The sequence below is a fragment of the Henckelia pumila genome, chromosome 2 (assembly GCF_033568475.1).
Source record: "Henckelia pumila isolate YLH828 chromosome 2, ASM3356847v2, whole genome shotgun sequence".
NCBI lineage: Eukaryota > Viridiplantae > Streptophyta > Magnoliopsida > Lamiales > Gesneriaceae > Henckelia > Henckelia pumila.
Window position 1 is genome coordinate 119,605,978 of NC_133121.1, and position 15,840 is coordinate 119,621,817.

The window sequence follows — 15,840 nt, forward strand, 5'->3', positions numbered from 1 at the left end:
TACAATAAGACACCGTTCTGTTTATCGTATTACTAATATATGCATAACTCATCGCATTCTATTTCACGTTCTTCTCATCATATTATTTATCCATATATTAACTATTTATTTTACATCAATCAAATCATTAATTATTTATCTCACATCAATCAAATAATTGAATTTAAATCACTCTATTACCCCTTATAAATAATATAATTTTTATTTTATTTATTGTTATAAGGACAAAATAGTCATTTAAAATTTTTATATAAAATTTAATCAATCAAATCAAATAAACTATAATCTATCAATCAAATCCAATACTATTTTAACTATCATTTTTTATTTATTTTTTTATTACATTATATTACTTATCTATATATTAATTATATCATATCTCTAACCAAACAATGTCTAACTACATTGTTTTTTTTTTTTGCGTGTTTTTACGTAATTCTTTGTAAAATATCCTAGCTAATATAAATAACAACCTTCAATATTTTGATATTTTCTTCAATTTTATGAAACACTTATTTCATCTAATTAATATAAAATTGTAAAAGAATAATATGATACATATATATATATATATATAATATTACAATAAAAAAGAATAAGAAAAATTTTGATGATAAAAAATTATTCCAACACGATATAATTGTATTCCAGAGAATCGCTAGTAGTTAGTAGAGACGTGGAAAGAATCGGGTTTTGGTAAACGCGTTAACAGCTAATTCCGGGAAACTTGCAAAACTCGTCGTCTCTCTTGGATTTGTGAGTGGAATGAATTCCCGGGGGCATCTCTTTTTCCAAGTTCTCCTCATCTCACCGTGTCATTGATTTGCTAAATTCTTGTTGCAAGTATCCTGCTTTAATTCGTTTTTCGTGTATTGAAATCCCATTAAATTCATTCATTTTTGTGTAATTTCCGCCAGTCCTCTTCTTCAATAGCTATAAATCATTCGTTCGCACTTTTATTCAGCTTCAATTAATTTCGCTGTGTTTTTTGGCGTAAATTTTGTGTTTTTTTTGTTTGGTTTTTTGTGCTTTCAAATTCTTGAAATTGTAAGAGAATGGATGATGTGAAAGACAAGATGAAGGGCTTGATGAAGAAAGTCAACAATCCCTTTTCGTCTTCAAATTCTGGCAAATTCAAAGGCCAAGGTAGAGTTTTGGGCTCGTCTTCAAGTCCCGTTCAATCTGTATCATCTTCTTTGTCTAATTCCAACGCTTTACCTCAAAAGACTCAACCTTTACCTCGAAAGGTAAGCAATAGTTCTGAGCAGAAGCTAGAGAATGAGAAGCCTGAAATATTGACGAACAAGAATGGAAACGAGAAGGATGGTAATGCGTTTGATCCATTTAATTCGTTGATCACTTCTGGGAAAAGGAATCCGCACGGGTTTTCTTTGAAAGTGTTTGAATGTCCTGTTTGTAGTAAAGTGTATGCCTCAGAAGAGGAGGTTTCTGCTCATGTTGAATCTTGTTTGAGCAGTGCAGATTTGAGTAATGAGAATGGCGGCGAAGAATTGGTGGGTTGTGAAACCCGGTTGCAGGATTTTGTGAGTGCATATGTATCTGGGAAGGCGAAGGATAGTTCCATGGAGGTGGTGATGAAACTTTTCAAGAATGTGGTGGCAGATCCGGAAAATGCAAAGTTTAGGAAGATAAGATTGGGGAATCCTAAGATAAAGGAGGCAATTGGGGATGTTCAGGGAGGGATTGAGTTGTTGGAATGCATTGGGTTTGAGTTGAAAGAAGAAGGTGAGGAGATGTGGCTTACGATGGAGATTCCTTCCGAGGATCAGCTTGTTTTACTCAAAAATGCTATATCTCTACTGGATCCAAAGAAGGATGAAGAGTTACCATCCACTGCTCCTGCGAAGATCGAGGAAGACCTTCAGCCACAGAAGGTCGATAAACAGGTGCAATTCCAATTCATCACGTATTATGTTCACATTTATTGACAATTGCATAACTTATTTAGTAAAATATTGTGTCAACTGCCTCTGCTTTTGGTTCAGCATATATCATGACAATTTTACAAAGTTCTTTTCTTTATTCAACCACGTAGGAATCCTTGAAATAGGTTGATAAGGATCATAGCCGAGCAAGCCTGGCAATTACTGATAGTGCTCACTAGTACCAACAGATGAAGAGAGTGAAGGAAGTCTAACTAGTGGTTTATCAGAAGTTGAAACAAATGTCTTCTCTACTATCACAAGAATCACAAGATTCACTTGCTGTTAAGTGAATTTTACAGGTTCTTGGAAGGCAACACTCTTCGTTTAAGACAATAAAATAACATAGGAGGTTCTACATAATTGTATAAGAATCAGTAGTGAAACATAATTCGTAGAAAGAATTTCGTGTGATTCTCATAGATCAAGATTTTGTGCAAGTCAAAAAATATGTAGCTAAGAGGTACAATAAACTCATGGCAAACAAACTCCCGTACACATGATGAGAATGTGAATTATTCAACTTAACTGCACTACATTGTTAGTAATTATCATCAGTTGAATGAATTGTAGTCAAGAACAAGGTGTTATAACTTCACTTGGCTTCTTTGTCAAGTTATATATTTGCTTGTTATAATTATAATATTTAATATGTTTCGCTTGTAATGCTCCTATTGCTACCTATTGATGTAGCATCAGGTGGATTAGATGCTATCGTGTTAAAAATATATACTAGTATTCTTGAGTCGAATAATCAGTGCCACTATCTAATTTAAATGGAACTTTGATCATCTGTTTTGGAATCTTCTTTCATCGGATACTAATTAGAAAAATCAAATGTCGTTTTTTCTATCTTTCAAATTTTTTAAAATCATTTGCATCATTTTTGTAGCTTTAAATTTCTATGATTATTCATTATGATTATCATATTAAAAACCTTATCTAGTCAAACATGTGGTAGTATTAATTAATGTCACATCTAGAACATTTGTCTCTTCTCTATTCAGGCTTTTGAGGAAAGAGTTCTCATTATTGAAATGAATGATTCTTTAAATAGCATCTGTAATTTCTTTTCCCTTGTCCTCGTGTAACATGTCACAACTTTTAAAAAATCTGTTCTTACCAGTTCTCCGTGTTGTCATGTGTTTAGGTCCGAGTGTTCTTTTCTGTCCCTGAGAGTGTAGCCGCAAAAATTGAGCTCCCTGATTCATTTTACAGCCTTTCGGCTTTGGAATTGAAAAGGGAAGCAGAGATGCGGAAGAAGAAACTGGAAGATTCAAAGCTTTTGATCCCTAAATCATACAGGGAAAAGCAGGCAAAAGCCGCGAAGAAACGGTACAAGAGAACCGTCATTAGAGTACAATTTCCTGATGGAGTGGTACTTCAAGCCTTTTTTTCTCCATCGGAACTTACTGGCGCTCTGTATGAGGTTAGTCCTCTGGTATTGTCGTGTTATGTACATGAATCTTAAAAGTTATTTGGAAAAACACTTGAATTAACTTAGGTAGTGTTTGGGAGAGGAAAAGCTGAGAAATGCATCCTAGAAACTCTCTTAGACACTATCTTAGAGTCCGTGTGATTTTGTTGCTGAAGATGTCTGCATTCCAGCTGCTACTTCTACTTCATTAATCCTGTTACTTTTCCTCTTGTAATTCTTATTTTTTCGAATCATTTAAGAGACCCTATACATGAATTTCTTTATGAGATCTTTGAACTTTTCGGGTATAATTTAGTTCGATATGATTAACTGCAGGCCTATATCTGAAACCTAATTAATGTTATAACAATACCTGCATGTCGTTTGATCTTGGCTTGGGATTATCGAAAATGGTTGTTTTTAGCTGGCAAAAGTCCGTCAATTGCCTTTTGCAAATTTATTTATGTTAATGAACATGCAACACGCCATTGCGCACTATTTGTTGCTGCATGTAATATACCTTATCTTGTTCTTTGTTCTAACTACATTCATTTTGGCTTTTACCTTAGTTTGTGAGCTCTGCATTGAAAGAACCAAGCTTAGAATTCGAGCTGCTTCACCCAGTATTGGTAAAACGTCGGGTAATCCCGCATTTTTCGGCAGCAGGAGATAAATCCGTGACACTTGAAGATGAAGATTTGGTTCCTGCAGCTCTTATCAAGTTCAGACCCATCGAAACAGACACCATCGTTTTCACAGGTCTCTGCGATGAACTCCTCGAACAAATTGAGCCCCTTGTGTCTGATTCCGCCGTCCCCCCATTATAATCTCTACAAATTTCTCCATTTAATAACCAAAGTTCATTTTTTTTTTAGTCTCGCAATATATTGTTCAACTCCACCCACGGTTTTCAATAATTTTGATGATTAATTTATGGGCTTAATTCGGAATAAGCTGTTCAGTCTATAATTCTCTTATGTTATTTTTTGTGTATTTTCCCCCCAAAAAAAGTCAATCTTGCTTGAAGCATCATCAGTTTCTTGGTTTATATACATTTCGATCATTATACATATTCTTCTACTATGAAAAACCAAATAAATGAAAAATAAAGAGATTCGACAAAAAGCCCAGCTTAAACATTGTCACAGAAAAATAACTTAGATGGTTTTTGGGATTGCTATATGATTTGAATTTTGAAGAAATGAAGGGGTAAAATGGAAATAGGATCTGATGAGGATGAGTGCTAGTTTGGTTTGCTGGGCATGACAAATGACAAGTGAATGGGATCCAGCTATCTTTATTATTAATCCTCGCAACCTCGTGTCTCGCGAAATCTTACTCCCCACTCCCAACCGGTCACACTAATGGAACCCCACGGGGTCAAAATCATAAATTTTTCAGTACAAATCTAAACCTTCATTCGTCAATGTTCTGAATTATCAATCAAAGCGCATAAAGAAAAAGGAAAAATTCAATCTTGACCGTCCGATTTCTGACACACCCAACCCCCTCAATTTTTTTTTTTAAATTTGTATTTATATTTGTATTTGAACTCCTCTTGTTTCTGTGTATATACACTATAAAGTACGAACACAGTAAATTCAGACAACAAACAAATAAATGTGTGTCATTACACTTCCCTCACCCCGTGCCAAGCTTGGGTGTTGGCATTGCGATTTCCTTCCCCAAAAGCACGCCTCTCCCTCTTTCTTTTACTTTGTCTAAAGCTATTTTCTTGGCGGGGTTCTCTTTGGGGTTTTGCGAAAGGGATCCAAGATTCGATCTTTGGAGTTCAAGAGGAAGATATACAAGGAAACGGTTCATGGGTTTGTTGCTTCTTGCTCTTCTCTTTCTGGTTTCTGCTGCTTCTGCTGATGAAGGTTTGTGCTTTTTCTTTCTTAACTTGCTTGGGTGAACTGTTTTGTGTTTGTTGCTACATTTATGGTTCCTTTTTGCTGATTTTTAAGTTCTGTTGTCCTTTGCATTTTCACTTGTCGTTGACTGCCATTTTCGCTTTCTTATTCCCTTGCCATTGCTTGTATTTTGCCGTTTTTTGCACTGAAAAAGGTTGTTCTGTGTTTATTCAGCTGACTTAGTCTAATATGCTTTTGGTGGGAGTTAAGCTACAGTTAGTTTATTTATAACTATATTAGGGTAATATGCATCTATGTTCTGCAAACTAAAGATTTTTTTGCATGTTGAAGTTATTGGAAAAGTTTACTTCTGATATGGATATTTTTTCCTGAATTAAATACTTCAATATCTCCCAGGCCAGATTTGAATGCTCTATTGCTAACAGCCCAGATTGTTTTCTATTTAGACATATAAAGTGCATTATAATTTTAAATAAACTTGGGAAGAATTATTGCTCCAGTTCGGTCCTATTCATGTCAGTTCGGCGCCATTTTGTCATTTTTACATATTAAAATCTTATATGTCAGCAAGTGACAAATCGCTGACGGTGCATTTCCATATTTAATAGATGAACTTACATTTGCGTTTTATTTTTGTGCACATGGGATACGTCCATATGTGATGTTTCTTTCGTGTACAGGTGCTTTCATATATGTTTTTTTTGTACTTACGCTGTCGCAATAATTGAAGTATCAAAGCAGTGAGGCAATCTCGGATGTCTCACATGATGTTTGTTTAAATTTCATATTACATTTTAGCATTTTTCCTTCTGAAAAACTCTTTGGTGGCATCCTTGATCAGACTCTGGCGAATTTTCTTGCACAAAAGCATATCACTACGGGGAATTGAAGTGTGAATATTATTTATATGAGCTTGAAGTTTGGTCGATAATGACATGACCAGTTCTGTGAAAAATCTTAAGGATATAAGCCATTTATTTGACGAAATCAGCTAAAAAACTCGGTTGAAGCGAATCTTTTACATCATGGATAAAGCACCAGCTGGTTTCTGTCTTAAAGTTAATCACAGATATAAGAACTTTTTACATTGCTTTAACTGGAGTATGTATCCAGGACACTGAGTCTATGGCAAAATGTTCAGAAGATCGTGTTATTGTGTGCTAAGGATGTTTCTGTTAAGAAATGCTGGTTGGAAGAGATTTCAAATTTCGGTCTTCAGTTCTTTTTACCATTCGAGTCCTATGTTTTCGAATGATTTGACTATGAGTTTTCTTGAAAGTGTTGTTTATATTGTGAATTGGATGATAGGTGCCCGCATGTTGTTTTTCCCTCTGTTCTATGCTGGCGCATCTGGTTCTTTCTTTAAGTTGCATTTCCGTAATTCCATTTTACAAAGTTGTATATAATTAAGCATCTGGTACTGCCCTCAGATGGTGCAATCTTGTTTTTTACATCATTAATTTTTAGTGAGTGAATAAGATTCGGACCAAACTTGCAAAGTATTTTACCTAACAAGAAATTCTATTTCCGTTTCATAAATTATCAGTGTACTATTAAAATTATAAGGTCTTATTCATGGGACTGATAGCATATACATCTACTTCAGATCACGTTTCCTGTTTACGTTTTCTTAAAAAATATGTTCGACTTCAGGATAATTGTGGTGTGGATTGGGAGACTGCCACTGCCAGCAGTTCCTTTGTCTGCCAGCACTTCCTCGGTTGATTATTTAAGCCCATAATCCGAGTGTATAGCCAATCTTTTTATGTCTTTATTTCTCATCTTCAGATGCTTTCATTGGCGTGAATATCGGCACAGCACTCTCCGACATGCCAAATCCAACTCAAGTGGTGGCCCTTTTGAAATCTCAGCAAATCCGCCATATCAGGCTTTATGATGCTGACCGAGCCATGCTACTAGCACTTGCCAACACTGGAATTAGGGTCACCATATCCGTGCCAAATGACGAGCTCTTAGGTATTGGGCAATCTAACGCCAGCGCGGCAAATTGGGTTTCTCGCAATGTTCTTGCACATGTACCTGCCACCAATATCACTGGAATAGCGGTTGGATCTGAAGTCCTTTCCACTCTACCAAATGCAGCTCCAATCCTAGTCTCTGCCATGAAATTTATTTACTCAGCACTTGTAGCCTCGAATCTTGATTCCCAAATCAAAGTTTCTACTCCACATTCTTCTTCTATAATCCTTGACTCATTTCCACCCTCCCAAGCTTTCTTTAATCGTAGCTGGGACCCTGTCATGGTCCCATTGCTGAAGTTTCTACAGTCCACAGGATCGTATCTTATGCTTAATGTTTATCCATATTATGATTACATGCAGTCCAATGGTGTGATTCCATTGGATTATGCTTTGTTTCGTCCACTTTCTCCCACCAAGGAAGCTGTAGATCCCAACACACTTTTACATTACACCAATGTCTTTGACGCGATTGTAGATGCAGCATATTTTGCAATGTCTTATCAGAACTTTACGAACATCCCCATTGTAGTGACTGAAACTGGTTGGCCTTCCAAAGGCGACTCTTCCGAGCCAGACGCTACTCTCGAAAATGCCAACACTTACAACAGCAATCTCATCAGACACATTCTTAACTCGACGGGTACCCCAAAGCATCCTGGGATTGCAGTCAGCTCATACATTTATGAACTTTACAATGAAGATCTTCGAGCAGGGCCAATTTCAGAGAAAAACTGGGGACTCTTCAATGGAAATGGGGTTCCTGTTTATATTCTCCACTTGACCGGATCGGGAACGATTTTGGCAAATGATACTACGAATCAGACATATTGTGTTGCAAAGGAAAGTGCTGACCCGAAGATGATACAGGCAGCATTAGATTGGGCTTGTGGTCCTGGAAAAGTTGATTGCTCTATTCTTTTGCAAGGGCAATCGTGCTATGAACCAGATACAGTTGTCGGGCATGCATCTTATGCTTTCAATGCATATTATCATGGAATGTCTATGGCTGATGGAACATGTAACTTCAATGGAGTAGCCATCATCTCTACCACTGATCCAAGTATGCAACCAAAACTCTCAAGTTAAACTTCCAACATATTTTATCAATAAAAACAATAAGAAAATCCGTAGCTTGGTTAGTGTTGACACTGACTGCTTTTTATGTAAATATTTTCTGGTGCAGGCCATGGCTCTTGCATTTATTCGGGAAGGTATGGAATTTTTCTTTTCCTCCAAAGAAATGTCAATTGTATGATGCTGCCACTGAGTTTTTCTCAACATGTTAAATTTTTATTTGCAGTGGCGGAAGAAATGGAACATTTGTAAATGGCACCACTCTTGCCCCTGCGTCCAATTCCACGGCATCTGGCTGTCGTTCACAACGTTTCCATCAAGAAAACATTCACATTCATGTTACAATCCTTGCCTTTGTACTCTGGTGTGCCGTATATTTATAGTAGTATTTAAAATTCAGTCATGGTATTTTTGTAGTTCAACTGAACTAATGCCTAGAGACACTTGGTTTTGTCTTCATTTGACAATTCCAGCACACCCATTTTTGTTCACTCCACGAATTTAAGGGTGTGGGAAATGGATGGATGACAAGTGAAAATTAACCGATTCCTTAATTTGTGCAAACAATGCTAGTTGATCAGTTAAATTGATTGATATAACCATCCCTCGTTATATCCCTCGGTTCAAGTGTAGTGTTCTATGTAGGTTCTCTCTGAAGTTTGTCTAAATTTAAGGACGATATATTTGCGTGAACTTGGGATCGTAATTGCTCCTTTTGTTACGTGAAAAATGATGCGACTCAAATTAAAATTGCACAATGGCGTTGTATGTTGTATGATAGTAACCGATCTCTTTGCTACTTTACTGCAGAATAGACTCGCATATTGTATGCTTGGCCAAATTCGAGTTCTTACCACACATTTTATTAGCAGACTTAATATACTATACCATTGTAATAAAACTATACAAATGAGACATAGATGACTAATAGAGTTTCTTCTACACTCTTACAAGATGTGATTTGAGTGGCAAGAATCACATACAAATCCTTCAGAACCGGCAAGCCTCAGCTGTAAGCCAGCATGTTCATTACAATATGGCTTATTGCAAAAACTGCATTTTGGAAGCTTGAGCCAGCAATCCAAGCACAAGGAATCCACGCAAGCTGCTTCTTCGAGTTCATCAACACCGTTGAAGCAAACTCCACATTCTTTACATCTCGGAATGCAAATATCACAACCCCTACATTTCTTCCCACAGACTCGTGGGCAGTCGAAAACCATTCGTACTTCATCACAAATTGGGCAGACTTCCACATCGATTGAGTGATTAGTCTCTTGGTGCAAAAGGGTTGGGAGTTTCTTGTGATAAAAGATCTTGGATTGGTTTGGTTCCGATTTGAGGTTTGGGTTGATTAGCTCTTGAAGAGTTTTGAGTTCTTGTTTCTTGATGCCATAGATGCCATCGATTCTGAGGCTGTTTAGATTGGGATTTGTTTGCGTGAGGAATTTTACTGCTGTGATGATTCCTTCTGCTGATAAGTTTGTGCAAGATGGTACATGGAGCTGCAAGATGATCACTTCAATTAGCAACACAGTAAAGACAACCAAACAAGTACCCGTCAATTTTCTTATCCTATCACAAAATTCAGTCATAAATTCAAGCTCTTTAGCACTGAAATCACTTCATATTCCATGCACTAGGTGATCTGTTAACATGGGATTAAAGCTAAATAATAAGTAAAAGAGGCCTTGTGAAATCAATAACAGGAACATACTCACCTTGTTGATACAAGAATTTTGTGCCACAACCCTCAACAACCCCTCATCTGTAATCTTGACGCAGTTCATTAGAGCCAGAACTTGCAACCGGCCTGTCGCTTTCGACGCGGTTTTCAGAAGGATGTCATCTGAAATACGAAAATTCAAAGGCCGGTCCACAAGGAGTTGCATCCATGGTAATATGTCTTTGTCTATGGCATCTCTAAGTGATCTGCAGACTTGGGACATGACCAGAAGTTCATATAGAGGAAGATAAGTTAAAACAAAGAAGATTGCTTCATGGGGAGATGGTATTTGTTCTAAACAACTGTTCTCCCCTTTGTTTTCTTCCATTTGTATTATTTCTTGGTTTTTGGATGCTTGAAATGGGAATTTGTCAGGGGTTGGATATAAAGATCTGTTTCGAGGAGAGCAATTCAAGCACGGATTGTGCATTGGAGTATGGCGGCATATTGAACTTGTATTATCCATTTGTAAACAAGAAAACCAGACCCTTCATTTTCTTGGTCGAATTTACAGAAATACCCTTCAACTTGTTTCAAGAAAATGAGAAACTGGTATTTATGCACACAAGTATGTTCACCAGAAACAATACAATACAACACAACATTCAGATGCCAATTACTAAACCAAAAAACGCATTCGTTTTTTTCCATGGAAAACACATTATATATCAATCTGTATGATTCTCTGGTTTCAGGGATCATTAAAAAAAAAGAAGAAGAAAGGATTCATCGATCCAAAGGCTCCACAGCAGTCTTGAAGAGAAGAACGTAAACTTTATCTATTGAGAAATACAAAAACCCTCCCAAGGAATGTGTGACATATGAACCGAAGCTCGATCCAACAATGCAATGCCAAGCTGGACCATATGTTGAGTCAAAATCCTGCAAACCAAACAAAAACTCGTTACTATTAAATAAACTCGAGCTCCTCTCTGATCAAGCTCAGTCGAGTGTGAGTATAAATTTATTACCTTTCTATTTTTTTAAAATATTAAGTTCAAGTAAATCACATCTTTACTCTTAACTCACGTATTTTAACAACTAAGTACGTAAAGATTAAAGAGCATTTTCAATTTACTGCCAAACAAGCTCGATTGATGCTCATAAAATTCCAGATAGCAGTGATCAAGTAGCTGAAATTTACTCCACGTGAATCCGAGCACTCCAAGATTGAATTTTGTTTTCTTTTTAGCTTTAAAAAAAGATTGAATTTTTTCTTCATGATCTTAACTCTGAAAGGGTAGAACTTGAAAGATAAATGTTTTCATATTATTCCTTCTGCGATCGATTCGTTATTCAGTCTGATTATCGGAATTTCACGTGCCAAAGAAGGACGAAGATTGAAAAATAAAGTGGAAAAAAAAAAAGCACAATAAATTAGGGACTGAATATTCGTTGCTCGAAAAGTTGCCGACTCAAAAACGTTAACCCAGTTCACCAATGGGATAATTGAAGTATCGAACCAATATAACTATTTTATGTTCTAAGAAAATTGATTCCACGTACAATCATATGAATTCAAGAAAACCAACGGAAAACAAACAGATACCAATACCAAATTCCATGAATTTAAAGAAACGCTTCCTGTACTATCTAAAACACTAAAGAAAAAAATATATACAACACTCCTTTAGACCAAGAAAACCAACAGGGGAATTTTAGCAAACTCCCTTTGCTCCAAAAAAAAGGAAAATAATCTTTAATTGAAAAAAACACACAAAAGATTATGCCATATTATTCCATTTCCAAGGAAAAAGAAAAGCGTGTCACCTTCTTGAGCGCAAGGGCGAGGCGTTTGTTATCAGGCTTTCCCGAAGGCATGGAATCAAGATTACTTCTTGCTACTTTAAAGGCGTGATCTTGCAAAGAAAGGGGCATGTCTGAAGCCCTCAGGCGTATATTCATGCAAGCATTTTGCTGTTTCTGATCGATGCCTTTTTTCTTCTGAATCAAACTGTTCAAGAATTTGCTTCTTCTTTCTAATTCCTCCTCTGCTCCTTCCATTTCTTTCGCTGTAATTTCTTCATTAATTCTTCTCCATCATAGTTTTATGGTTGTCTTGTGATATATGGCAAAAAAAAAAAAAAAAAAATGGGTGGGGGCCGGATGGTATTATGTTATGGCTCTCGAGGCATGCATTTTTAAGATTTTTATATATTCCTTTTCTAAGCTCAAGAAACACTAGCAATCTCTAATTCTATAAATTTATTATTGGGTTTTAGCTACAAATATTAATAATATAGGAGTAGTATTTTTTTTGGCTCAATTTAATTCCAAATATGTTGTGTAGTCGTAGACATGGTTGTTGGGGGCAAAAGTAGTTTTGAAAAGCGGGAATGCTGCCTGCCCATCGATGGTACCAATGCTCCATTATTTTATATGAGTATCGACCGGTTGACTTGTCAAACTTATAAAACATTAAAATTTGTGATTTTTTTAATAATTGGTTTGTTAGAGTAGGGATTTTTTTATATAGAAAATGAAGAGTAATTTAATCGAAAAGATAAAATATTATATATGTTCTTGTTTTTTAAGTGAAAAATATCATAATTACACTACTCGAAATAATAATAATAATAATAATAATAATAAATTTTTTAAAAAAAAAAAATGCACAAGGAGCTAGCTATAGAGGAGTTGGGCCGGGGAGACAAAAGCATCGACAATCACGGGCAAAAATAAAAAAGCAAAGCTTAAAGCTGCTTTTTGCTTCTCAATCTTTGAAAGTCTCTTGGTAGATTCTTTAATTACTTTTCCAATGAGACAATGTTTGATGGAGTTACTTATAAGTAATATAATTGTAACATTTGACATTGTATAATCTATAGGATGTACAAGAAATTTGACTTGAATTAAACCAATTATTTTCTTTTTTATTTAAAAAAAATTATAAGGAAACTTGACACGAAACAACTATTCCATTAATGCACAATCAGGTACATACAAAGTCCTAGTCTTCGAATATTCCAACTTAATTATCTACCCATTCCTCCAACAGAAGGGGCCGTCATTGCCATTCCTTGACTCCGCTGCTTCTCAACATTTCCATGCCATCCTGTAGACAATACCAATGCTCTTGTTAATCGACGCCGCGGATCGACAAGGTACATATATGGTTTCACGCTTTAATTTGTACATAAAATTTATTTATTACATAAACGCAAAGCTAGCTTTTTGAAATTTGACCTAGAGACATGTCGAATCCCCGATGCTTAAGCTCACGATATTCTTGACATAGCGCGCACGACTCGCAACAGCAGTGAATGAGAAAATCGTTGCACGGGCTCTCCGGCAGCATGTACTGCTTCCTCAACTTGGAGCGATACAAGCACGAGTATATGCAGCAACATCCCGTCGCAAACCCTATCACCCCATATACCCCTCCACTCATTCCACAACCTAAACTTGCAAATGCATGCATATATGGGCCATCGGATGTTATATATATATTAATTAATTTCTACTATAATTAAATTTTATATAACGTTAGTTTAGTTTCTTTACTTACTAGGGGATCCTTTGTCTATAATGTCAGCAACTTGTCCAAATGTTATGCATGGACACCAACATGTCATGCAACCTGAATAGGCAAACAACAAAAAGAAAAGGTGCTTTTCATCTTTGAATTTAACATAAAACAAACGCGACATTTGATGTTTACTTACAAGTAGGAACATCGGAGCAGCAGTCACATACACCGGTGGACCATTGCCCTGGAATAGTACCGCTGCTGTGGACGTTTAGCGGCGACGGTGAACTTCCCTTGTGTGTTTGGATGTTATCAAGAAATGGATAGCTACTAGGAGATTGGACTGGTATTCCGGTCACCGGCGGGGGTAAGTCGTTGTAACTTGGTGGTGCCGACGGTGGTGGAGATTTCGTACCGTAATAATTCATTTCGGAAAATATATATATCAATTGAAAATGAAATTAATGATCGAGAGGCAATGAGTGTTTATATATATAGACTTCTTCAAATTAATTAATATATAAAGTGGAAGATGAAATTTTTATTCATCGATCAACGCGGTCAATTATAGTTCTACGAATTGTAGTTTTAGTTACGTGTTAAAATAGACCTAGCTAGTCAAAATTGTCATCAGAGGGATCGATAGATTATCATCGTACACGCATCTGGAATAAATCAATTATCAATATGTATTATATATATATTTTTTTATATAATATAATAAACTGCTAGTTAATTATATATGGATGGTTCAGTCATGCACGTAAACTTGATCAAATAATTTCGAGAAGCGTCAGCGCCGACTTTGAAATTTATAACGAAATTCTTGTTATAATATTATATTTTTTTCTCCGCTAGCTTTGTGTCGAGTTCCTTTTACACTATTCAAAACTCTATTGTTGAATATTGAAAAATCTAAACAAATTAATTAAAACTAGTTTTCGACTAGGGGTGATAGATATAATCATCATCTAAAAATTCAATGTATATATATAGAGTCACACACATGTCATGCATCATCATGCAATTAATTAATTGATTACCATGTTATAAATACATGACCAATTTCCAAGCTAGTTCATCGAGCCATTCCTCCTTGAACACACGGAGCCGCCATTGGCATTCCTTGGTTGTGTTTTTCAACATTTGCTTGCCACCCTATACATACATAAATACCATTTTCAACAATTAATATCTTTGTTAATCAAACACATGACAAATTAACTCCCTAACTAAAACAGTAGATTGGATTGATTATACGACCTTTTTCCAAGGAAAAAAAAAAATTCACATGATACCTAGATGCATGTCGAATCCACGGTTTTTGAGCTCGCGATATTCTTGGCACAAGGCGCACAACTCGCAGCAAAAATGGACGAGGCAATCGCCGCAAGGAGCCTCCGGCAGCATGTACTGGGCTCGCATCTTTGATCGGTAGAAGCACGAGTATATGCACGAACATCCCGTGGCCAACCCAATCACAGCATATAGTGCTCCATTCATTCCACATGCTACACCACATGATTCAATTTTCACAACGTAACACTAAATTTAAACGAGGAACGAGACTTGCTTAATTGTTGTTTCTTATACATATTTCCCCTCTACGTACAAATTAATATGTAAATAGAATTTACTTAGATACATAGTATAATTTTAATTTGGTAGAGGACGTCAAGTACAAATTGAGCAATATTTTTTCTTAATTGAGTCACAAAATTGTGTGCAAGTACAAGAAGGGCTGCTCACAAAATGTAAACTTGTACACTTACAAGAAGATCCTCGGTCTAAAATGTCAGCAACTTGGCCAAATGTTATGCATGGACACCAAAAAGTAATGCAACCTACAAACACAAAATTCAACCACATTTCAAAATTACGTGCGATATAATTAGTAAATATATAAAATGAAAATGACAGGGGAAAAAAACAATTTTTTTTATTGAGCCACGCTAAATTTAACTATATACATTAACGTGTATCAAAAGCCAAAAATTAGTAATATTGACCTACAATTGTTGATATCGGAGAAGCAATCGCAGAGACCAGTAGACCATGGCCCCTGCACAATGCCACCATGAACATTTAGTGCAGCCGATGGGGGGCGCTGTGGGTTGATGTCAATATTACCAAATTGATAGTTAGAAGATTGGATTGGTACTCCCATCTCCGGTGGCGTTGGAGGCGGTGGAGGCGGTGGAGGCGGTGTGGTGGTTAGAGATTTTGTATGATCCATGATTTCACAATGAAATGGTTCAAAACAAAAGAAACATTAATCACTTGAAAATGAAACTAACTGTGCACTGCAAGGATATAAGTTTAACGTTTTATTTGGTAGTTATAAATTGGTTATAT

At 36.1% G+C, this 15,840-nt stretch overlaps 6 protein-coding genes across 6 annotated transcripts; 2 read left to right on the plus strand and 4 right to left on the minus strand.

The window, feature by feature from the left end:
* The first annotated feature begins 742 nt into the window (after nt 1-742).
* LOC140884857 (plant UBX domain-containing protein 2) lies at nt 743-4,392 on the plus strand. Its single transcript, XM_073291739.1, has 3 exons — nt 743-1,907; nt 3,094-3,372; nt 3,930-4,392. The coding sequence occupies exons 1-3, from the start codon at nt 1,056-1,058 to the stop codon at nt 4,185-4,187; spliced, it is 1,389 nt and encodes a 462-aa protein (XP_073147840.1). The 5' UTR covers nt 743-1,055; the 3' UTR covers nt 4,188-4,392.
* Nucleotides 4,393-4,583: 191 nt separating this feature from the next.
* Nucleotides 4,584-8,844, plus strand: LOC140884856 (glucan endo-1,3-beta-glucosidase 3). Its single transcript, XM_073291738.1, has 4 exons — nt 4,584-5,240; nt 7,023-8,276; nt 8,400-8,427; nt 8,517-8,844. The coding sequence occupies exons 1-4, from the start codon at nt 5,183-5,185 to the stop codon at nt 8,671-8,673; spliced, it is 1,497 nt and encodes a 498-aa protein (XP_073147839.1). The 5' UTR covers nt 4,584-5,182; the 3' UTR covers nt 8,674-8,844.
* Nucleotides 8,845-9,209: 365 nt separating this feature from the next.
* Nucleotides 9,210-10,619, minus strand: LOC140884858 (F-box protein SKIP28). The gene is made up of 2 exons (XM_073291740.1): nt 10,012-10,619; nt 9,210-9,795 (listed from the first exon to the last, which is right to left on the minus strand). The coding sequence occupies exons 1-2, from the start codon at nt 10,480-10,482 to the stop codon at nt 9,238-9,240; spliced, it is 1,029 nt and encodes a 342-aa protein (XP_073147841.1). The 5' UTR covers nt 10,483-10,619; the 3' UTR covers nt 9,210-9,237.
* A 122-nt stretch (nt 10,620-10,741) lies between these two features.
* On the minus strand, nt 10,742-12,306 carry LOC140884861 (dynein light chain 1, cytoplasmic). The gene is made up of 2 exons (XM_073291742.1): nt 11,787-12,306; nt 10,742-10,898 (listed from the first exon to the last, which is right to left on the minus strand). The coding sequence occupies exons 1-2, from the start codon at nt 12,018-12,020 to the stop codon at nt 10,743-10,745; spliced, it is 390 nt and encodes a 129-aa protein (XP_073147843.1). The 5' UTR covers nt 12,021-12,306; the 3' UTR covers nt 10,742.
* A 505-nt stretch (nt 12,307-12,811) lies between these two features.
* Nucleotides 12,812-13,987, minus strand: LOC140884860 (protein PLANT CADMIUM RESISTANCE 2-like). The gene is made up of 4 exons (XM_073291741.1): nt 13,682-13,987; nt 13,525-13,596; nt 13,203-13,415; nt 12,812-13,071 (listed from the first exon to the last, which is right to left on the minus strand). Exons 1-4 carry the CDS (start codon nt 13,911-13,913, stop codon nt 12,992-12,994), a joined length of 597 nt encoding a protein of 198 aa, XP_073147842.1. The 5' UTR covers nt 13,914-13,987; the 3' UTR covers nt 12,812-12,991.
* Nucleotides 13,988-14,112: 125 nt separating this feature from the next.
* LOC140878276 (protein PLANT CADMIUM RESISTANCE 2-like) lies at nt 14,113-15,721 on the minus strand. Its single transcript, XM_073281873.1, has 4 exons — nt 15,499-15,721; nt 15,258-15,329; nt 14,784-14,996; nt 14,113-14,643 (listed from the first exon to the last, which is right to left on the minus strand). The coding sequence occupies exons 1-4, from the start codon at nt 15,719-15,721 to the stop codon at nt 14,564-14,566; spliced, it is 588 nt and encodes a 195-aa protein (XP_073137974.1). The 3' UTR covers nt 14,113-14,563.
* Nucleotides 15,722-15,840: the final 119 nt, after the last annotated feature.